Raw genomic sequence first — 23,411 nt, forward strand, 5'->3', positions numbered from 1 at the left:
CAAAATAGTCAGCATTGAGGTGGCAGCCAGCCCACGATCCTAAAAGGTGTTAGGATAAAGGTTCTACAAATGAGCATCATGTGCAAAGCCAAACCAGACACATCCAGTAACTAGTGGCCACTACAAACGTGAACTGCATGTGAAAGGCCAGAGGTTATTTTAGTTCCTGAACAAATTACATGAGCTTTGTCTCTAGCTAGATCCATAGCTTCACGCTCTTCTTTCACTGATTCACTACCAACTTTGAGGCAGACAAGTGATGGCTCCTTTCTAGTGGCATAATTTCTGGCATATTTTAGCATGCAGGCAAAATGTGTCTACATCTAAAAAAAATGTGGTGACTGCCATTGTGACAGGTCAAGAAAAAAAAGTGAGCCCAAAATTAAGATTAGTAAATACATGTATTTCTAGGAAAGTGATACTAAGTCATAAGCACCCACAGAGAAAAGTTTAGATTCTCCCTGTTCTGTGGAGCTCAGGTCAGATGAAGTCCACCAGGTCAACCAAGTTGCATTAGTGTGTAGTTAGTATAACGACTGTGAAAAGTAAATGGAAAAGTATTCTCTAAAGTTGCTCTAAAAAAGATAGAAAGAAGGCATCTCATGCTACCAGAGGAGAAACCCTTCTGCAATTTTTCAGAAAGTGAAAGGTGTGGATCAGAATCACATACCTCTCTCTTTGCTGGCATATTTCTTGCCTCAGAAACCCACCAGTAAAACATGTTCAAAGAGGTCTTGGTTGACATTTATGTTTTTAATTTATTTAATTTAAAACCATGGAATAGGCATATTTGCCAAGTTGGGTACACGTAAGAGTGAATACAGCCCCAAGACAGCAGATACTTCTGCAGCTCATCCTGCCCAATGGGAGGAAGATGAATGGGCTGTGCAAGGGAAGCAGGACTGAAGAGCTCATTTATGGGAGACTTTCTGGCAACGTGCAGCTCTGTAACACCTGGCTGCTGCAGGCATGAGCTGTCTTTCCTGGATTTCCCTTTCGTTTCGATCCAGATGAGGGCTGTGAGCTGTCACTGAGGCCTATGTAGCAGTGTAATATTTGCCTTTAAAACACATGCACAGAAGACAATCACAGCTCTTCCATTTTCTGAGAAAACTGTGAATGGGTCTCCCTCTCTCATGGGGGCATTGTAGCCAGTCCATGGTTAAAATGGCATTGAACTTTTCACTTAGATTTCCACATTAAAATAGGCAGCACTACCTAGGGAAGTGTTGTCATCAGGACTTACAGGGGAGTACTTCAACTTGGCATTCTGAAAAATAACTCAGTGGCCTTTGGGGTCAAGTTTTTAAACTCCCTTTCTACCCCTGTTCCCCCAGGAATACCCAGACACAGAACTACACAAAAAGGTATGATAGAGAAAGTGGGAAGACAATAAAAAAGTGTCTTGACAGATGTGGTGTGGTCAGGGAGACAGTCTTTGCAGCGGTGTTCAGAAGGGATGCAAATGGAGCAAAGTTACACTGGTCAAGGCCACAGAAAAAAACCCTGCAGTAGTTAAAAAAATGGTGAAAGGAACCTATAGGAAGCTTTGCATCAATAGTAGGAGAAAGGACTTTTTGTCACTGCTTCTTTTGCCCTTATTTCAAGAGCTTGTAGTGAGAGGACAAGAGGTAATGGATCAAAACAGGAAGAGGGGAGATTTAAGTTAGACATTAGGAGGAAATTCTTTAGTGTGGGGGTGGTGAGACACTGGAATAGGTTGCCCAGAGAAGCTCTGGATTCCCCCTCCCTGCAAGTGTTCAAGGTTGGATGGGGCTCTGAACAACCTGATCTAGTGTGAGGTGTTCCTGCCCATGCAAGGGGGTTGGAAGTGGATGATCTTTAAGGTCCCTTCCAACTAAAACCATTCTATAATTCATACTCCAGTTTAGCAGCCAGAGCAAGAGACAGCTGTGCAGTGGTAGGTGTTACTGCAGCACACATAGCATGGGGGTTGGCAGCAGTGTAGTTAGGCCAGCGTTTCTGGCCTGAGAAGCAAGGACTAAGATTAGGCTGCAAAAAAATTTTCAGACTTACCCAAATTATTGTTTATAACATGTCCATATATGCACAGAAGGGTGCGTGTGTTATCTTAAACATTGGAATTTTTTCTTAGTGGGGAGTAAAAGCCAGGAGCAAAAATCTAGGTGTTTCTTACTGTAAATACAGTCTAACAGCAAAATTATATTTGAAGCATGGTTAAGTTTTTGCTGTTAGTTTTCCCATCAATGCTTTTGACTCCTAGTAATGTTTTGCATTTAAGTCGGTTTTGCTGCTTTTCTAAAGGAAAGTCACAGAAAACAGACCTGTAAGGAGGTGCAGGAGGCCATGTAGATTTTGCCACCACAATAACAAAGCGGAGAATTAAATTCAATTGTTTGTCAGTTTTAATTAATTAAAGAACCTTCAAACAGTCTTTCATATGTCTTATTTCAGGTATGAAATTATCTGGGCAAGGGAGATTTTTCACCGGGGGAAAAAAAAAACAAAAAACAAAAAACAAAACAGGGAGCAATAGTCTGGAAGTATAACTCTAAGACATGGAAAAGAACATTTTAAAATTACAAGGATGTGAAAAGATGTACTTTTATGCTGAATTGTGCGAAGCGGTACTTCACTGCCTTCATATCCTACTCAATACCGTGAAACTGTTCATTACAAAAATTGAACCCTAAATGAAGGACAGAAAAATAAAGCTCTGGATATCTACCTGTTTATCTTTCTCTCTGAGGACTCATAATCTTCCTGTTTAAATCTCTCCCAGAGTTAAAAAAAAAAATAATTTACTCCTAATGTGACAGTGCTATTTGTCTTCCTTCATGATTTCTTTCTTGACTTTTGCAGTCCTTCCTCCGCTCTTCTAATTCACTGCATTTTGTTCCTCAACCTCCTTTTTCCTTTTTGATTGCTATTTTTCGTTGCAGCTGTTGTAATGCCAGCTAGAAAAAGAGGCTGGTATTCTCCTCTTAAGACTGTGAAATTAGTATCTATTATAAACTTTCTACAGTCAGACCTGCTGTTCCACAGGTTTTCTTGGTGTCATCAGCTCCACCATTCCTGAGAAATGAAGCAGACAAGGAAGGTGATCATTTCAGAAGGAGGGAAGGTGCTGGGGAATCACTATTAATTTGAAAAAAAAAAGGGGGCAACCCTATCTGATTAATCTGGTGCTCTATGAAGAACAGTGCAGGGTAATATACTCAGGATGCTGGCAAGAAGACAGGCATCTGTATTTTGGACTAATGAAGTCCTATTAAGATCTATGCACTTGGACGTGTTCCTGGAGCACTGTAGCTAAGCGTGGATCGTGGCAACCCAGTCATCACTCAGCAGGACGCGGCTGCCTGCCTCGCCGGCTCCAATGCAATAAGGCAGTTTTCCTAAGCAGATGCGTCTGAGACCTCAAGGGCATCAAAGCATCTGAGATTCCTAACTACTCTGACAATCTGGCAGCAGATCTGTTTGGCACAGGGCACTGCGCAGGCAGTAGTGAGCTTTGGAGTTGTTTCTCTCTTTCCAACACCATCTTGCTCCATGTCTTTCAGTAAGATGCAAAAAAAAAAGGAAAAAAAAAGGAAAAAAAAGGGGTCAGGCTGAGAAAGGAATGTGATAACGAGTTGGTTATGGCCTTCTGTACTGTTGTCACTTGTCACAGCAGCTACCTAGAGATTATAAAAGTATGGATAGATGAGCCTTGAGGGTGTCTGGAGTCAAATATTCTGTGGGCAATGGACTAAATAAGTAACAATTACTACTCTCTGTAAGTTGGAGAGAACCCAGATATCTGGGGGTTACACCCAAGCCAGCCATATTAGTCTTGTGATTATGAATCATAAATGCTCTTTCAGCAACGGTAATGTCCTAACTTCTGTGAAATCAGCATACAGTTTTCTTACCTAGTATCCACATACAGACGCTGATTTGGTGGGTGATCTCCCAGAGTAAAGCAGCCTTTCTGGAGAAAGTCTTCCCACTTATTTACACAAAGAAGCGGTTTCAAGGGCAGCTTAAAGGCAGTCCTAAACATCAGACTCTACAACAGTAGACAAAATAAAGGTGTTTCTAAGTTATTGTCACAGCTGTGGCATAAGACTATAGGAAATCTTTATGTTGGAGTTTATCTGCATCATTTATCCCCAATAATTTTGCTGCCATTTTCCTTTCTACTGTTTCAGTTAATATGAGTCAAGAGGAGAAAAGGACATCTTTAGTACACAGGGACATTTCCCTGAATCTGTGATTGTGTTCCATATTGTGGAAATATTTCCTTCTTTTCCTCCTTCACAATATTAATTGAGCAAGTGTGCATTAAGCTTATTTCATCCCATCTCACTCTTATGCTAAAGAGAGAAAAATTGAAACACTGTAGTTACTCATGAGAATCAAATTTCTTTTTGATATTGAAAATACAAACCATTATGGAAAATAAAATAAAATAAATAATCCAAATTCCATTTCTGCATGCAAAACATTTTGCCATTCCCTCAGATAAACTGTGTTTTCAAAGCTTTCAGTTGGTATTATCTATTTCATTTCACTGTGTCAAAAAAGGGGAAAAATTTTTTCTGTTATTAGGCTATTCAATGCTATTAGGAATGAAAAATCGTCTCTGTAATGAAAAATCATGTTCTGCTTTATCATGATTACTCTTTACTCTTTAACACAGTCCATGTGATGTTGTAGTACTGTTGCAATTAGGGCATTGAAGTGAAGGGTATTGGGGAATAAGTACAGTGGGACTGTATCGTTTCCTTGTCACTAGTCTAGACTTTCACCAGTGGTGAGATAGCACAAGGGGAAGGGAAGGAGGCTAAAGAAGGAGCAGGAGCATGACCAGCTATTCCAGCCAGACCATGAAGAAGATCATTAGCTGAAGAGCTGATGCATGCAATTTGAGGAATAAATTCCCTCCTATCTCAAACGCCATGTGATTTCCTACCCGAGAAAATCTGTAAGTGCATGATTTGTATGAATTTGACTCACAGTGACAAATGCAAGAATCTGTAGTTAGCGTCAAAGAGACATCATGCAAAAGCAAGATAAATGGAAGCTTGCCAAGTGATTAGTTCCCTGACTTGTTTTCCCAGTCACTGTATTTAAATCTCACAAAAACTCAAAGATCTTTTTGCAGTACATGAAGACAAAGATTTGTTGGTCAACAGATGACCCCTGCTGGCATGCAAAATAATAATAATAAAAAAAAAATCTATGCTAACTGGTTGATAGATTAAACTTTAAAAATCACCTCTTTTTTTTTTTCCAGTCTCCTTTGTGCATATTTGCCTCTGGTTTGTACTTCTCTTGGATTAATCACATCACTCTTCAGTCTGTTTACCAAAGAATTCTATGTTACCTTCCTTTGTTACACTTCTCTCCATAATCAACCATATGCTATTCATTTATTAATAGCACCTTCTTATCTCCCCTCCATGTGTCCAAAAATTTCCCTCTGATCATTTTCAAATAACTTCCTGGTGATCTTCTTGTCTCATTGTCGGTTTATTTGGAATGTGTGATTGTAACAACAGCTTCTGTTTTCAGTGCTTCTGCACCATTTGGGATGTTACCAAAATCAGATTTTATCAGTGATATAATCATTATGGATATGGTGGGGTTTTTTTCTGTTCTCTCCTACTCATTTGACTTTGACTTAACTTTTATGAGAGTTCACTGAAACTTCACATTATTTGGCCAGCACACATAATATCTTCCTTTCCCCATGGTCACTTCATCTTGTCAGGAACAATCCATCTGCTTTTCAAAATGTTATTGTCATCAGAGTTCTACATAGCTGTACTTTCCTCTTTTGGTAATTCACCCAATAACCCCAGTCATCTCACCAGCGGAGGTGGGAATGTGGAGTTTGGGGTTGGGGGAGGCATTCACATCAGGCTACTTTCTAGTGCTAAATGAAGGTTCTTTATTTAATTTTACCATGTTGATCTAACAAGTTAGATCAGCTGTACATCTGAAATCACACATAATATGAAAAGCATGTTACATTATTTTCTCTACATGACATTGCACACACTTTTATTTCTATGCATTCCATGTTGTGGATTGTGTTATTCTTTGTACATCGTGACTCTTGGATACCCAGAAGGAAATTTCCTTGTATGCATGTTTAACTAGATTGTTCAAGATAGATATTTCTGATGCAAGGTTACTGGAGATGTGTAGTACACTACTATCTCTTTAGGTGGAAGTTTCCATGCTCAGCATCCAGCTACTGGGAAAGTTCTATATGCAGTTTTCCTCCTCCTACTGGTCAGTAGCTTGTGTGCCAGTTCAGCCATCCTCCCTAAGAGAGAGCAAATTTTTTTAAAAAAAACACTTTTAGCTGCCTCAAATAACTGCTAAAACCCTGTCACTTTGGATTACATTTTATCTTGCCTTCCAGCCTCTTGTTCAGTTTAAAAGTGTGCTTTCCTTATAAAAAACTTCATGCAGCATATCATGTGTGCCAGAATTTTCATTTCCTCCTTTTCATTTCTTCTTTCCATTTCATTTAATACTGCCATGTTAGTCTCCAGCAACATTTCCGCCTTAGGGACCTTCACCTTAATCACATTTTGGTTGTATTAACTGTGTGGCTTAAATAGAAGTATTTCATCAGTCCTCTCCCCTGTCATGCAGAGCTATCTCAGTCCATCCATTGCAAGATGTAGCCTTTTCTGAAGTTGAGATATTATTTCTCTACATTCCTTTTCATGAAATAACCTAACAACTGCAGAAAGTTTTATAGAGGTCACAGTATCTCTGAAATGAAACCCCTTTCATGGACTTTAGATTAGATGCTGAAAGTGATAACAAAAGTGAAACAAGTAAATGAATAATGTTATATTTGCACTTCTAGTAGGTGTTTAGTACTTGTGATTCTGTGGAAAAGTTTTCTGTACTCAGCTACATGCAAACACAAAGCAAATGGACCTGGTCTGGATTTGGGGTTTTTTTGTTTGCTGGCTTGGTTTGGTTATTTTGCATTGAACCTAACTACAAACATGAATGCTGAGGGCATGAGGCCTTGTGGAAAAGAGCTTGTCAATAATTTGATTTCATTATGGCCTGATGACCTCCACAGCCTTAGTGAGGCCCACAGGCAGGATTTCACTGGGATGTATATGGGAGAACATGTGGGCAACACTTCAGTTTCATGTACAGAGGGCTACATACATAGTTGTTTCTTGAGAGAATACATTCAGAACCAATTGTAATGCTGAAGTGATACTTCTATTTAGGGAGAGCAGCACTTAAGAATTTAAAACTGGAAACCTGTGAAATTTTGCTATCATCATCATCATCATCATCATCCTCATGTCCTCTTTTTTAATTAAGTAACTCAGTTAAAAGAGTAATCAGCAGTAGCATACCACCACAGAGACACAGTATCTGTGCATTTTTTTTAATAATTAAGCTTCAGCTATTGTTTTCTGCTTTACTGAATGTCTGGAATACCTCATTTTTATGTTTATTTTTCAGTGTTAAGAAAAAGTATGTTACAAAAAGACAAAAATATTTATTATGTAGTTAAGGCACTAGATAAGAAGTCAGATTTCTTTGTGACCTTGAGCGAATCACTTCATCTCTCTGTATCTCCCATCCTCATTTATTTTTTAAAGGATGGTAATACTTCTTCTGTCTTTGTATTTACACTACAAACTCTTTTTACTTCATGTTTTATATAATTCTTGTTATATAATTCTTGTTGCAATAAGGATCTTACCTTGGAATTCTTACTATAGAGTTGCTTTTATCTATATAAAAAGAGATATTTTCTGTATGATAGGTTATCCTGTATGATAACAGGATATCATACTGAGCTATAACCAGGCTGCATTATGAGTTACTATTATATTAGCACACCAGAAGTGTATTAGAGACTCAGGCAGACTCAGAGCTTCAGTGTTGCATGGCTCTTTTATCAAGAGATGATGGGCTGGTCTTACAAAGGCTTTCTCTATAGCCGTAAAATAAATGTGCTTGGGAATGACTATTACACCCTTGAAGACAACCAGTATGGAGTGACATGCATCCATCCTATTAAACTCAGCCAGCACTAAAGGAGGCAGGCTGCATGCATGCTGCCTACTGGGTAAGGTCTCTGGCTTGTAGTAGCTCCCAAAACTGTATCCTGGAGCCTTACGAAAGCTTTCTGGGCCCAAATTTTAACACTATGGGCAGGACAAAGAAACATTTGCAGGCTCTGTTTAATATAGGATGCTCTGGTGTCAAAAAATCATTGTTATGCCCACTCCAGCTACATGCTTCTCAAGTCTGTCTTCCTGATCTTGCTGGCAGAGATCAAGAAACTTACTGGTTTAGGTTTTTCTCCAGCTCACACTATTAATAATAATAGAGACACAGTAAACATACCCCATACACTGTGTGGACAGGATCTGCAAGCCTAACTCTTGGTTACTGTTGCCTCACTTGGCAGCAGAGCATCATCTTTGTTGAGATCTAGCGCAAGCTGATTCTGAAGGACTTAAAGCCTAAACATATCTACCTAACAGGAAATCCTATAGCAATACTAGCCTGTACAAAGTCAAGACCCACAGTGTGGCTACCAGAAAACCCTAGTAATGGTGTGCTGTCCTTGTCTGAGCCAGGATGAAGCCAATTTTCTTTTTTTTGTCCTTCAGGGAGCTCTCTTTTAAACAGCATACTTGCTGAAACTAGCAGCAAGTTTACCAGTCAGTGGACTGATGAGGCCCAAATGTTTATAGATACTACTGAGAAATCAAGAACATTTTGCTGCACTTGTTGAATCTGTGCTTTGGACACTAAAGGAGCAGAAGAAACATATCTACAACCCTCCCATAGGAAAGAGTGGGCTAGACAGACAGCAAAATTGGCAAAATTAATTATTTCATCTATATATTTACATGGCACTTGGTATAAACTCAGGAATCACGGATGTCAGACCCTCCTTTTTTTCCCCTCTTCCATCCATGGCCAGCATCCAGGAAGGACTCTATCTGTCCATCACCATCTATCTGTCCCTAGGCCCATATGTTTCTGACCCTCATAACTCTCCCCTCATCTCCTGTCTGCTCTGCCACTCTGTCCGTCAGCGCTCCAGGAATTTTTGGAACTGCTCACAGCTCAGGAGATGCCATGGGAGTTGCTGGGGATGGGAGGACATGATAGGGGTTTTGCACATTCCTGCACATATTTGTATATATTTATACATATTATTTTATACCATTAGTATTCAACTAAAGTTGTTGAGTTTAGTTTTCAATCCAGAAAGCCTCTCTCCTTATTCTGTCTCACCTTTCCCTACCTGGGTGGGTGGGGGAGGGGATCGAGAGCATTGTTGTAATTGATTTAATTGCCAATCCTGAGTCAATCCGTGACATGAGTGTGGCTGAACTGTCACTTCCAGAATTATCACATATCCCAGATATATTGCCTGGTGTTAACTCATGAGACAGAAAAACAGTAGCAAATAAAAAAGTTTTAACTAATTATTTTGAAGTTTGAAAAGACTTTGCAAGTGTGGCTTAATCATTTGCAACAAATAATTAAACATTACCCAGTGTATGGCTTTCTGATGTTTTATGTGTTCTTGTCTCTGCAGACCGAAGAAGTCCTGAAGATTGATGGAGGGCCATGCTATTCAAACAGCAGGCGTTGCTGAGACAGAAGCTCTTTGTACTAGGCAGCCTTGCTATTGGAAGTCTCCTATATCTAGTTGCCAGAGTTGGGAGCTTGGATAGGTAAGTCATTAAGTAGCTGCTCTCTTACTCATAAATGGGCACAAATTGTCTGAGTTTTTGTTTCAAGGATCTGATGATTTTTTTAATTTTTTTAATTTTTTTTAGGTTGGTTTTTAATGTCTACTCATGTATAGAAAGACTGTCCATTCTAGTAGTGGTTTTCATTGTTCATTCCTCCCCTTTGGATAAGAGAATAAGAAAACAGAGTCTTGGGTCATCCCTGTGAAAGTATTTCTGTCTATTTGTATTCTAAACATATTGGCGCTTGTTTTCAGAGAAGAAATAAAACAGCATCCAGTAAAAATGTGATTACAGTAGCTCATTTTTGTCCATGTGCATCTGTGTCTTGACCTCTAGTTTCAGCAAAACAGCTATGATGTATTTATATATCGTATTTTCTAAATTTATAAGCAAGCAATTAATGTGCTACAGTGATAGTTAAAAATAACTATGAGCCTGTAGAGTAGCTTGTCAAATTTTGAATACTATTTCACTTTAAAGATTGCTTCAGGGCTTGAGAATTTTAACTATGTTAATTACAGAATCACTGAATCGTTCTGGTTGGAAAAGAGCTTTAAGATCATTGAGTCCAACCACAACCTAACCCTACCAACCATTAACCTAACTCTACCAAGTCCAATGCTTAAAATATGTTCTTAAGAACCACATCTACATGTCTCTCAAATACCTCCAGGAATGAAGACTCAAACACCTCCCTGGGCAGCCCACTCCAGTGCTTAATTACCCTTTCAGTGAATAATTTTTTACTAAAATCTAATCTAAACCTCCCCTGGCACAACTTCAGCCTTTTTCTTTTTGTCCTATCTCTTGTTACTAGGGAGAAAAGACCAGCCCCCACCTCAGCCTCCTTTTCTCCAGGCTAAACAACACCAGTTCCTTCAGACACTAGTATTATTGGACACTAGCATGATATTAGCTCAAAATTGTGACACAATGCTGGGTGAATACGCAATTAATTGAGAACAGAGCTACCTAGCATCAGTTGCTAAGTAATGGACAGCTCCATCTGAGGTCACTGGGTGCCTTCTTCAGCTGCTTAAATCCACTTCAGAAGAAGAGGGAGACCATGTGCTCAGCTAGGACCAAGTGCACTGCAAATTAAGACCCAGAATTTTTATCTTCTTTCCTCTGGTGATCAAAGCATCTCTGATGCTTCAGATAAAACTTCACCGAGACTAATGTGATTCTGTAAATGGAGACAGAATTCCTTACTGGTCCCTGCAAAAGTATATTGCATGCTCAGAGGTATGAAATCTAATTAACCTTATGCTATTATCTATGCTTGCACATCTTCAGAATTTATTAATGACTATAAAATTATCTTGCCACAATATTTGACTTTCCGACCTCCTGCGACAGTGAATTCCACCAGTTTCATATATAATGTTGCCAATGGCAGTAAAATTCAGTTTAATTCTCTTGCATTACCCAGTGTGAAATATACAACACTGATAAAAAGTGCCCCTTTATTTGGACTGGTTATGAAAGAGAGAGAGAAGGAAGCATTAGAAAGGATGAGACACCGCTGAATTAACTGGAAGTGTTCTTCTACCTCAGCAGTAGGGCAGAGCATGAACTTGTTGAATCAGTCAGCAAAAGGCTTTGATAGACTATGGGATAACTAACTGTTCAGGAAGAAATCCAGATTAATTTATGTGTAATTTATGCTGATCCAATTTGAACAAGAGAGCTGGGGATTGCCCATATTTAATAGCCTCAGATTAGGCTCTTCAACAGGAGTGTTTTGAGTTTTCTTAGGCCTGAAGGGAAATTACTTCTAGTCTATCTGATTCATTGAGTCATAAAGTCCAATAATCTGAGCACCTCCCTTCAGAGGAGGCTGCCATCCTTCAGATCCTAAGCACATGGAGCTGTTTTACATATGGAAGCAGAAACAGATTCTACACCTGGCAATTTTGAGAAAATCTGGACCAGTCTTTGAGTTGCCCGACTCTGTCATTCACAGTACAGAGAACCTATGCACCTGATTTTCATGTTCTGAACTGCTCCTGCTGGAACCAGGCTCATAATGTTTTGCCATCTTGATGCCTACCTTAGAATATTCTTAGTCAGGAGAGACAGCACTGCTACTTGTCATTAAGATCACCCAGAGATACTTTATCTCTTTTGAAATTAGGCAAAAATATAGTTCCCTGAGATGAACTGCTTTACGGTGGGTTTTGTCAAGAAGAATATGTGTGGATTTTGCCACAGTGGATAGAAAAATTGCTTGTTCTGAGAGAGCAACTTCAGTGATATAATAAATGCCATCCACTCTTTCTTTGCAAAGGACTGTTGTTTTAACGGAAAAAAGAAATTAGTCAGACAATCAAATATACTAACGTGTTGTGATAAAACAGTAAATACTTATGTCTGGAGATCCATCTATCATGATCTGACAGCCTGTTAATACCACCACAGCCAAGATATTATAAATTATATTTTTTATTGTTTAGAGAGAGGAGAAAAAAGCAGAAAGAGTTAAAAAAATCCTACATGTAAATTGTTGAGGGAGGACTTCTAATGACATCGAGTCTTTTCCCTTAGACTAGAGAGGATATGTCAAATATTTATTTACTTTTAAAGGAAACCACCTTGTTTGACAAGCTGTTGTGTTACACTGAAGGCAGTGCTAACTGTCTTTTTGAGCAAAAGAGATGAAATTAGTTGAGATGGGTCTGGAACTGCTGTTGTGGAATCCTCTTTGCTTGAAAACAAATAACAAATACACAGAAGGAGAGGGAAGAGAAGAACAGAGATGGCAATTGCAACTTCTGTTTCTTATGCTTTTAACTGCCACCTCACTGGTGCAGAAAGACTGTCTTACCAGCCACACCACAGTCTCACCACATGGTACCACTCTTAACTCAAGACATCACTTTCTGCTTGTTTTGTTTGGTTGGTTGGTTTAGGGTGGGTTTTGTTTGTTTGATAGTTTAATTGGCAAGTTTGCACCAGCATTTCAATAATCCAGTCTTTGCCACCAAGTCAGGCTCTTATTCCGAAAAAATTTTTTTACTGTAAGAGTGACAGAGCACTGGAACAGGCTGCCCAGGGAGGTTGTGGAGTCTCCTTCACTGGAGACATTCAAAACCCACCTGGATGCGTTCCTATTTGATGTACTCTAGGTGACCCTGCTCTGGCAGGGGGGGTTGGACTAGATGATCTTTCGAGGTCCCTTCCAACCCCTAGGATTCTATGATTCTATGATTATTCAGTGGATGGCAGAGAGCAAAGGAAAAGCAGAGACTAGAAACTTCAGAAAAGAAGTAACAGGATCTCACTTCACATCACATGTTCTGATTAGTCTGCAGGACTTAGCTAGAGCTCATGTGAACCCAGCAATGTCATCTGGGTTGTTTCTTCAGCTTTGTCTGGACAGGCTGTATCTCTCAGCATCTGGATAATGAAGGAAACGGCTAACGGGTCAGGCAAGTGAATCAAACTTACTTTATCCCAGCCATTCAATGTCCTAAGATCAGTGTCAAATTAGACACCCCAACAAGCAGTGATATATGGAAAAAACATAAAGAAATAAATAATTCTGTCCTGAAAGCAGGGTTTGAGTAATATACAGTAAATGAGTGAGGGGCCACATGCTGAGAAACCAGAATAAATATGGAATACCTAAACAGCTATTAATGAGCATTGCCCATCTGGTACCCCAGCTGAGGCAGGGGTCCAGTGAAAAATAATAGCATGTGGACATGTAATTTAAAAAAAACATATCATAATATATGTGCACAGCAAGCTCATATTAAGATTGCCTAGGCAACCTTTGTTCTTACATATCCTTAATTTTGGAGTGCATTGCTCCATAAAGTAATTAATGATATTTTTCAGTAGGAGTTTTGAAGCTGTCTCTACACAACAATTTCATCTTCAGTGCAATATTGGCTTGTATAATGACCAAAACACTCATTTGAGAGTGGAGGTGAGGGCTTATTCAAGGTTCTGTAGTAGCAAAATGTTAACGTTTTTCTTACTGAATCATTTCTTTGATTGAATGACATCAAATACAAAAAGGTAGCATTAGAAAAAAAAGACAAAGGTAAAATAATTGCAGGTGAACATACAAAGAACATACAAAAATGCAGGGGCAAAAGAAGAAACTGTAAGGCATGAAATTAGGTTCAGTGGGAGGATACAGAAGTGATTATAAGAAAATCATTGATGTAATTATGCAATAAATGCATTTTTTAAATATTTTCTTGCCATTCTTTCTGTGCCTTGCTAATCATGTCTGCTTCAGAACCTTGGTCTTTCTGATTCTGATTTGCATCTTCCAAAGAGAAGGGAAAATACTGAAAAGTGATGCCTAGAAAGCTGCTTTTCATCCCTTTCATTCCTCTTCAATAAAGAAGCCAACTCTGGATCAGCAGGTAACAAAGTCAACACAATGGGAAGCACAGGAAGGTATTCAGGCTAGAAGAGGAAACTTGTTGGAAAGAGACAACTTCAGTGAACTGGATTTTCACATCAAAATAACCAAATAAGATTCCTCTTAGAATGCTTTAAAAACTGCCAAAGCAACCACAAAGTAATGAGGAATGTGAGAGGTGAGACAAGGTTCAAGAAGTCCTGAGACCGGTAATCATAGTGCCTATGCTTGCAAAGAGCAGAAGGGTGAAGTCAGGAGTTACTCAGCTGAGTCACAGAAAAATACCAGAATAAATAATCCATCAGTTTGCAAAAGATTTAATCGCTGGCAGAACAAAATAAAGTTGAAAGATGCTCACATCACATCACAAAAGGTTTCCAGGAGTATGACTGCCTTATACAGAAAACCTTCTTTAAGAGATACCCTCTTTTTACAAATATCTCTTCTTTTCCTTGCAGACTGCAGCCCCTTTGCCCCATGGACGGCCGATTTGGACCCCGCAGCCAGGACGAAATCCCATTGCGAGCCCTGCAGTTCAAGCGAGGGCTGCTCCACGAGTTCCGAAAGGGCAATGCCACCAAGGAGCAAATACGACTGCACAATCTGGTTCAGCAGCTTCCCAAGGCCATTATCATTGGGGTGCGGAAAGGAGGCACCCGAGCACTGCTGGAAATGCTGAACCTTCACCCTGCAGTCGTTAAAGCTTCTCAAGAGATTCATTTCTTCGACAATGACGAGAACTATGCCAAGGGGATTGAGTGGTACCGGAAAAAAATGCCTTTTTCTTACCCTCATCAAATAACAATTGAGAAAAGCCCTGCATATTTTATCACCGAGGAAGTACCTGAAAGGATTTACAAAATGAACTCATCTATCAAATTATTGATCATTGTCAGGGAACCTACCACAAGAGCTATTTCGGATTACACTCAGGTGCTGGAAGGTAAGGAAAGAAAGAACAAAACTTACTACAAATTTGAGAAGCTGGCTATTGATCCTAATACCTGTGAAGTGAACACAAAGTATAAAGCAGTGAGAACCAGCATCTACACCAAACATCTGGAGAGATGGTTAAAATACTTCCCAATCGAGCAGTTTCATATTGTGGACGGAGACCGGCTCATCACAGAACCACTGCCAGAACTCCAGCTGGTCGAGAAGTTCCTTAATCTTCCTCCGAGGATAAGTCAGTACAACTTATACTTCAATGTCACCAGAGGGTTTTACTGCTTGCGATTTAACATCATCTTTAACAAGTGCCTGGCGGGTAGCAAGGGACGCATCCATCCAGAGGTGGATACTTCTGTCATTACCAAATTGCGCAAGTTCTTTCACCCTTTTAATCAAAAATTTTACCAGATCACTGGGAGGACATTTAACTGGCCCTAAACTAAGCTTCATACAACACTTTCTGTTGCACCTGAGACATGCAATAAGTGTCTCTCCTAAAATATGCACTTTTCAATAGACACGGCTATCGAAGTGACTTTTTTCATGCATACATGTACATATGCAGTGTGTGACCAAATATACGATGGGATCAATTTTTTCTACAGAGTAGTAACTAACATAAATCTCCTGTCAGCATACGTGCATCTTTTCGGATATAATAACAAAGGGAAAGAAGGTATTTAGGGACATAAAGTCAGACACCGTTAAAAGGGTCAGTTTTCCTCTCGCTTAGTGAAGTGTTTATGTGACATACTTGTTGATCTAAGCAGAACATTAGCTTATGCCATAAAAATTCATGTCTAAAGTCTGTGACGCTGTGAGAAAACATAACCTTCAGGCTATATTTGGTATGTATATTGCTAAAGGAATACTGACACTTTAAACAGAGTGCTGAATTTTTACAATGAGATTGGATAGTACTATTTTCTTATTATTTGAAATTAATATCTTATCTCATACAGATGACATTGTTTCAGAGTTCCTGTGGTGAGTTTGCACTATTGTTTTATTGTATGGACCATAGTGTCACTTCTAGCATGTCAATCATGTGTCAAAAAATGATCAAATAATTTTTTCTTCTATGCTTGTGTGTCAACAAATCTAAACATCATGTACATAGTGTACAATGTTTGTAAATACTGGTTTCACACTAAGTAATTCTATTTTGTAAACTGAATATGGCTATTTAATTTATTGTGAAAATTAAATTTATTGTGGTATTTAAAAATGGAATGGATTAAAATTACCATATGTGCAACAGCTTTTCACCTTTGCTTGATGTATATCAGTGTGGTACCTCAGTTCAGACAAGTCATGTGCAAGTGTTTGAGAGAAAGCTGCACATGTAACCTCAGTTTCCAGGCAGTTGAGACAACTGATACAAAGGGTGAAGCTAAATTTATTAAAAAAAAACCATCCACCTGGGAATCTGGTGTAATACACACCTCAAAGACCATTATTGCTGTTGTGTTGCAGCACTTTGCTATAACAAATTTGGTTGTAGCAGCCTGTGAAGCTAAAGAATTACTGTATAACGGTCTGTAACCAGGTATATCAGAAAAATAGAGCTGCCATTAAAACTGAAATGAGAGACAGACAAGCAAGATGAGAAGAATTATAGAGATTTCCTCACTGAAAGCTGGTGGTGTTTCAGAAGTCAAGGAAAAGGGAAGGAAGGAAGGAAGGAAGGAAGGAAGGAAGGAAGGAAGGAAGGAAGGAAGGAAGGAAGGAAGGAAGGAAGGAAGGAAGGAAGGAAGGAAGGAAGGAAGGAAGGAAGGAAGGAAGGAAGGAAGGAAGGAAGGAAGGAAGGAAGGAAGGAAGGAAGGAAGGAAGGAAGGAAGGAAGGAAGGAAGGAAGGAAGGAAGGAAGGAAGGAAGGAAGGAAGGGAGGAAGGCTACCACAAACTACCAACCACTTTAAAACCAATATCTAAAGATTGATGGGGGCACAGCTTTTGGAAGGTATCCAGAACATTTGAATATTCTGAGCTATGGTTGCAGAATAGCTGGACGTTAGATTATAATAAGATCAAGTTTTCCCTGTGGGCTGTTTATCTTGCTCAGTGATTTGGAAGCATCGGTTTTCTAAATAAGTGATTTTTCAATCTCTTGCGAGAGGTTGCTACTTGTCTTGCTGTATCTTTAATCATATGTGCTAGCACTGTGAGCAGTGTGCCCTTTCTTCATGCCATTTCAGAGCCTTGCCAACACAACATGGTGCAGCATATGTGAAATTTTCTGCAGCAGCTACAATACTACTCACTGTTTTCCTGTATGAGAGCCATTCATGCTGCCCACAGCCAGACATAAAGGCCAAGACATTTAATTCACCTAATAGTGTTCAACAAGGAGGTTTCATCCAATTCAATATTTTCATGATCTTCAGGTGAGCAGAGAGACTCCAGGTGGCTTTGGGTGAGATTTACTGGCTTCTAATAGTCCTGGTTACTAACTACAACTGAAGGCCTAGGTATAATTTCAATGAAAGAGACTGATTAGGACAAAGTTACCTCCAAGCATGAAATATGCAAGTGAAATCAGTATCTCACTGCACTGATCAGAAAAATCACAGATGCTGTGATCTAACAGGCATGACTACATACATTCCTGTTCAAGTCAGCTGGCTTAACTCTAGTTTATCATTTGCAATTTTGGAGACACATGGGTAAATTTAAGTGATATCTTAGACAAATTTGGTTCCAAAAAGCATAGAGGAATACTAAGGAATACCAGAGAAGGAAAGAAAGTTCAGATGCATTTCAATGTATCAAAATCAGGAGACTGATACTGATTCACTTTCACTGAGCCTTGAGTGCAACATCTTTTCAACATTACCTAGTAAAGGGAAAAATTCAAAACTGGTTCTTAATACACAGATCCAACACACCACCCAAGGCACATTCCTAGGTTAATGGGGATTTTGCAGCAGTATTCAAAACTGGTTTGAGAAGTTATGACCTTATGGTATTTACCTCTTCAGGAGCAATTTGTGAATAACTCATTTCAGCCTCTTTGCTTTGCTTCCGAAATCCTCAGTGAATCATTTCTATTCAAATTGACCATGAGTGTTCAGACTGGAAAGAGTGTTCATAGCTTGAGTTTATAATTGCAGAGTGATGCACAGTTATATGAAGTTGCAGCTGTTAACTTATGGCATTCAAGTTCTGTAAAGATGTTGCATCTTTCATATTTTCTGTACCGTAAAATTGCAGGCTTCACAGCTCTGATGAATGTTTGGATTAAAACTGCTAATATTTCTATGCATTTTTATCAGATTGTCCCAGCTGCTGTTTAAACTACACAGAACAACAATTTGCAGCACAATAGAATATCAGAGATGAATTTTAAATTGTATTTTCAGAAATCACTATATAGGTAGATAAAGGACTGACATTTGGAGATCAGTGATTCACTTACTATTAACCCACTGACTGCCTTTTCTTAAGGGAAGCAGAATAAGCATGATGAAAATATTTTTGCCATATTTTAATGGATTTAAATTTTTTTGCCATGATGTGTAAGAATACAACACAGACAACATTTTTAGCCACATATTTCAGTACACTACTCCAAGTTTTTTAATAGGCCATGGGCACAAACTGAAACATAGGCTGTACCATCTGAACATCAGGAAACATTTTTACTGTGAAGCTGACTAAGCACTGGCACAGGTTGCCCAGAGAGTCTGCAGAGTCTCCATCACTGGAGATATTCAAAAGCCATGTGGACACAGTCCTGGGAAACTGGCTATAGGTGTCCTTGCTTGGATCCCCCTTCCAGCCTTAACCATTCCATTAAGAGATCCCTCTACTATTAAAGTTCTTCTTAAATATTGTCCACCAGTTCAGTGTTACTCAGACCTTGAAAAGGTCCAAGCCCAGTGTCACAATCCAGCTCAGATCCAAGCTGTGAAACCACTACTGTGCATGTTTATTCCCTGGCTAGCTTGACCTAGCTCATACTGGGAGTCTGTGCAACTTATTGGAGCACTGATTGGAGAAGATAAGGAAGTAGCTTAGAGAAATCTTTCTTTTTCACATCTTGGATAACCTCAGCAGTGATGCTGAGTGACAGAGGATATAGTAATACAAAGCCCATAGCAGGTTAACTTCCATAAAATAAAATTTAGTGAAGCTTTTTTCAAGATGCTCACAATGAGCAGTGTCTCTTGCATGACATTATGTACAGCAAGACACTGAGGTATACCCACAACCTTGGGATAATAAAGCTATTAAAATTGATGTAATCGATGCACATTATTTAAATTCTTCGGAGTTCCAAAGTATATTAGCAGCTACATACTGAACACATGCCTTAGGGATGTATCCAAAATGTGTGGGCTGCTGAGTGAATACAAAAGATTCATGTCTTAATACACATGGCAAAAATCTAACGTATTCTCTCTCTGTTTTGATTTGAGTTACAGGTAAGACCAAAGTGTAGATCATAATTTGAAGAAAATAAAATCAAAATTTTAATCAACCCACAAACATATGACAGTACATTTTTCGAGAAACTTCCTTTCCCTGTCATTGGCAAAGGAATAATAGTTTCTTTGATAATAATGAGACTTGTGGCAATCATAATTTAGCAAGCTAGATCTATTTTACTTTAAATAATCTAATGTTAGCAACAGTGAGAGAGTAGGTCCCCTATAAAATTACTGGAAACTGTTTTGTGCAAAGCTTTCAAATGATGTTTTCTTAACAGATGAGACTTTGCTACTTAAATGCTTGTGCACCCGTCCAAGGTGGTAAGCTCAGAAATTTTATGAGTTGTAGGCTTTTCTGAATTTCACATTTCTCTTTCCAAGCATTTTCAGTTTGATGGAATAAACTTATTGTTAAACTGGGGTACTTAAATCCCACGCTGAAGTCATTGTATCCAGTCACTTGGCAGAAACAATTTCACACATGCAACTGATTTATCTCCTGTGAGGTAGGGTTGAGCGCTCTAGTAAAAGGTTTTTGCTTGCACTTGAGCTGATATATCTCATTGAAGTTTCAGCAGTGCTAGATACTGTTTCAGCAATAGCATATCACTGAAGTGAATTATCTGCATCCTTGGAGAAGGTCAAAGATAGAGCCATCACTGGAAGGGATTTTTAATACCCACTTGAAAAAGTTCAAGGCTCAACTTCTCTTAAAGCAGCTAATACTGGATTAAGGATCATCCAGAAGCATAATTTGTTAATGACAACCTTACAAATCACTGCTGCTTGTTTTGGTATTAAGACTGAGAAGCTTGAAGTGACCAGAATGTTCACCAATGACCCTTCATTAAGAAGTGGTCAGGAGTTGAATGCTATAGGGAGTGATATCTTTACTTTTATTTAAAATAGGATAAAAATGCTATTTGTTTTCTGTGTAAAAGTAACTTAGAAACCAGATTTATAGAAGGTACCTACAATCTTGTGGCAGCTTAAGTCAGCCCAGCTGATGCCTGCCAAAGTCCTGACGTCCCTGCCCACACAATGCACTATTCCTCCCTCCTTTGTACTGATTCTCATGCTTACCTGCTTCTTCCCCTTGGAGCTGCTTCAGTTCATTATGCAAGCAGAAGACTAACCTGTCCTAAAAAGCTGAGTAATGTCACTAAACTGTACTGGGTCAGAGCAAAATTTTTCTCAAGCCAGGATCTGTCTTTAGAAGTGACCAATAGCTAATACCTCAGGAAGGACATAAAGACAGGGAAACCACAAAGACATTTGCCATCTCCAATAGTTTTCAGTCATTTAATGTCTCCAGTGGGAGAGGGCAGTCTGGAGATGGAGCAGCACTGAGTACATTCTTCTTCTATGTATTTAGCCATAAACCCCTTTGACCCACTGACCAGGTATTCCTGAGCTGCACTCTGAACCCTTCTACATTACCAGTTAGCAGGAATAGGTGCATAAAATGAATCAAAGTAGTTTGGGTACTACCTTTATAATCTGATAATTAATATAATGATAAGGTAATAGAAGTTTTATTTTCCTTCCCAACTCACTTGGAAAATTCTATTGTTTGTTTTATTAGTTTCTTTTAAAAAAATACTATTTTAAATTTATTGGAGATCCCTAAGCAGACTTGGTCCTTAGATTTCTAAAAAGACTGCAGAAACAGAATAAATTATTGTAAATTTTACTTTTTGAAGACCTTGTTTGCAGACAAAAGGACTTCAGATAAATACTTCAAAGAGATTTTTAATAGTAATGTCAGATATTTTTTTCTTATTTTACCTGTCAACCCCAAGGACATTGCCTGGGTACTGGGCTACAGTGCTGTTAGTCTTCTTCACTGTCCCTGTTTAGATTCTATCGAGTAAGATTTACCTCACTGAAGAGAAAAAAAATATTTTAAAACCTTAGCAACATAGATATAATGAGTCCTAGATTTCCTTAGAAGGACTTAACTTTGCTACTGAAGACTCATGCATGTTACTGAAATAGTGATGTGCTCAGGCTAACCATCATCACTACCTGTAACTTGATTTTTTTCTTTGATTATGAGTTTCTTTGAGAAGATGCTGTCACTATAATATTCCATAGCACTCTTCTACCAGCTGATCAGCTCTGGCTAATCTGTTCTTCAAAGCCTGATTTACCTTCTGACAACTTTGAGACAGACATACCAAACCCGTCTTCAGAACTACCGGCTATCACTAACTGCTTTTACATTTATAAAGAAAGGATTTTCTGTTCTTTCTGCAATAGTGCACCGATGAGAGTCAAGCCCTTAGAGAACATCCATGTGTTATCAATCTGGATACAAGCCTTCTTCCCAGAGCTTGAATTGACAAGTGCAATAAAAGCACAGAAAAGACTAGAATGCCATCGTCCATCTGCTGCACCGTGCTTAGCATATGGTAAATAAGATCACCTGCTGTTCTGAGAACACTATTAAAAACTGGCAGTAGCATGACTTTAGGAGCTGATGTTGACCAAGCTATCTGACTCTATATCTAGCTTACTTTCAGTTCAACTTTGGTATCATTCAACTTTTTATTAGTTATAAAGTTCTGTGGAGCAGTGATCTCCAACTCTCTCTAAAATGTATGAAAAAGAAACATCAGCAGAGGCTGTCACAGTCTTTGCCATTGTGACTACACAGAAAGACTGTGGCACAAGAATTTAATTCTGGTGATGTTCTTGTGGTTCCTAACTGATTCCCTCTAACAACTTCCAAAATAATCTGTCCCCAGCAGCAGTGGTGGCTGCTGTGGAAGTTTAATGCTTCTGTGAAAATGTCCTGATTATTGATCAGAATTCAGGCAAAATATGAAACATTTCTATTTTGAACAGATTGTAGTTCTTCGATACAGTACACATAATACGCAACAAATCATAGGACATGACAAGAAAACAATGCCACTTCAAACCATCTAATGTTATGCCTCAGGCTGATTAAATAAATAAAAAGAAACATGACAGACTCATGCACATCTTACTCCTGGCCTTAATTGCAAACAACTGTTTTGTACTGTATGAGGCCTTTGCCATCCAATTCCTTGGATGATTTTCTACCGATAAAAGACTTTCCACTTCATTGAACTGTGAAGGCATCATTTCTATTCCAAATCCATGGAGACAGAAGAATTAATTTACAATTCCCTACTATATGAAAAAAAGTGATAGGCATTTCATAAGAGGTGGGACTAGCAGCAGCACTATTACTAACTTCATCTTCAAAAAATTGTTCCAGCTGTTACAACCTTCTCAGTGTAGCTCCACTAGTAATACAACTTTACAGGAACAGAAAAAAGCCTTTGTACTGTCGATGGCTGTGGTGCCTTGCAAAGCAGCAGCCCAGACCTACAGGGCTGGTGAAGCGAAACCATTTGTCTTAAAAAAGGAAAAGTGCCACATTTGCTATGCATTGAAAGGGCCAGCCTGCATCAAGGAGATAAAGAAGATATTAGTCTTTTTTCTTTCTTTCTTCCTCTCTTTCTTTTTTTTGTAAGGCCAGTCTCCTAAGAGGTAGTCACATGTCATTATCAGTAGTAATTAACAATGCTTATCCTATGTAATGGGTAGTTACTGTTACACCTTTAGGCTCATTTAAATCAATTGGCTCTGAAGGTTCACAGCATTTTGCCTGGAGGAGAAATTAACTCAGTGATGTTTGGGGAAAAAGTCTGACCATGTTTCCATCCTGGAGTCTAAAATTGCCACCTGCATGCACCTGGTCTGCCCTGGTACAGTGTCCTGCTATTCTATCTATCTACGAGTATTTATACAAAATTTTTATATTAATAATATTTTATATTTTATATTTATATTTAAGATCCAGTAAAATTGCCTTTTTTGAAGCCACACAGGCTTTATTTTAACATGTTGTGAACTGATGTTAAGTATTT

At 38.8% G+C, this 23,411-nt stretch overlaps 1 protein-coding gene across 8 annotated transcripts in view; it reads left to right on the forward strand.

The window, feature by feature from the left end:
• The window catches only part of HS3ST5 (heparan sulfate-glucosamine 3-sulfotransferase 5), a 192,238-nt gene extending 175,905 nt beyond the window's left edge, over positions 1-16,333 (forward strand). For all 8 annotated transcript variants that reach the window (XM_051614134.1, XM_051614137.1, XM_051614140.1 and 5 more), the window contains 2 exons: positions 9,584-9,722; positions 14,583-16,333. In XM_051614134.1, the coding sequence (XP_051470094.1) occupies positions 9,616-9,722; positions 14,583-15,513 (1,038 nt within the window). In that variant the 5' untranslated portion in view covers positions 9,584-9,615 and the 3' untranslated portion in view covers positions 15,514-16,333. The remainder of the gene's footprint in view (positions 1-9,583; positions 9,723-14,582) is intronic.
• Positions 16,334-23,411: the final 7,078 nt, after the last annotated feature.

The sequence above is a fragment of the Apus apus genome, chromosome 3 (assembly GCF_020740795.1).
Source record: "Apus apus isolate bApuApu2 chromosome 3, bApuApu2.pri.cur, whole genome shotgun sequence".
In the NCBI taxonomy this organism is placed as follows: Eukaryota; Metazoa; Chordata; class Aves; order Apodiformes; family Apodidae; genus Apus; species Apus apus.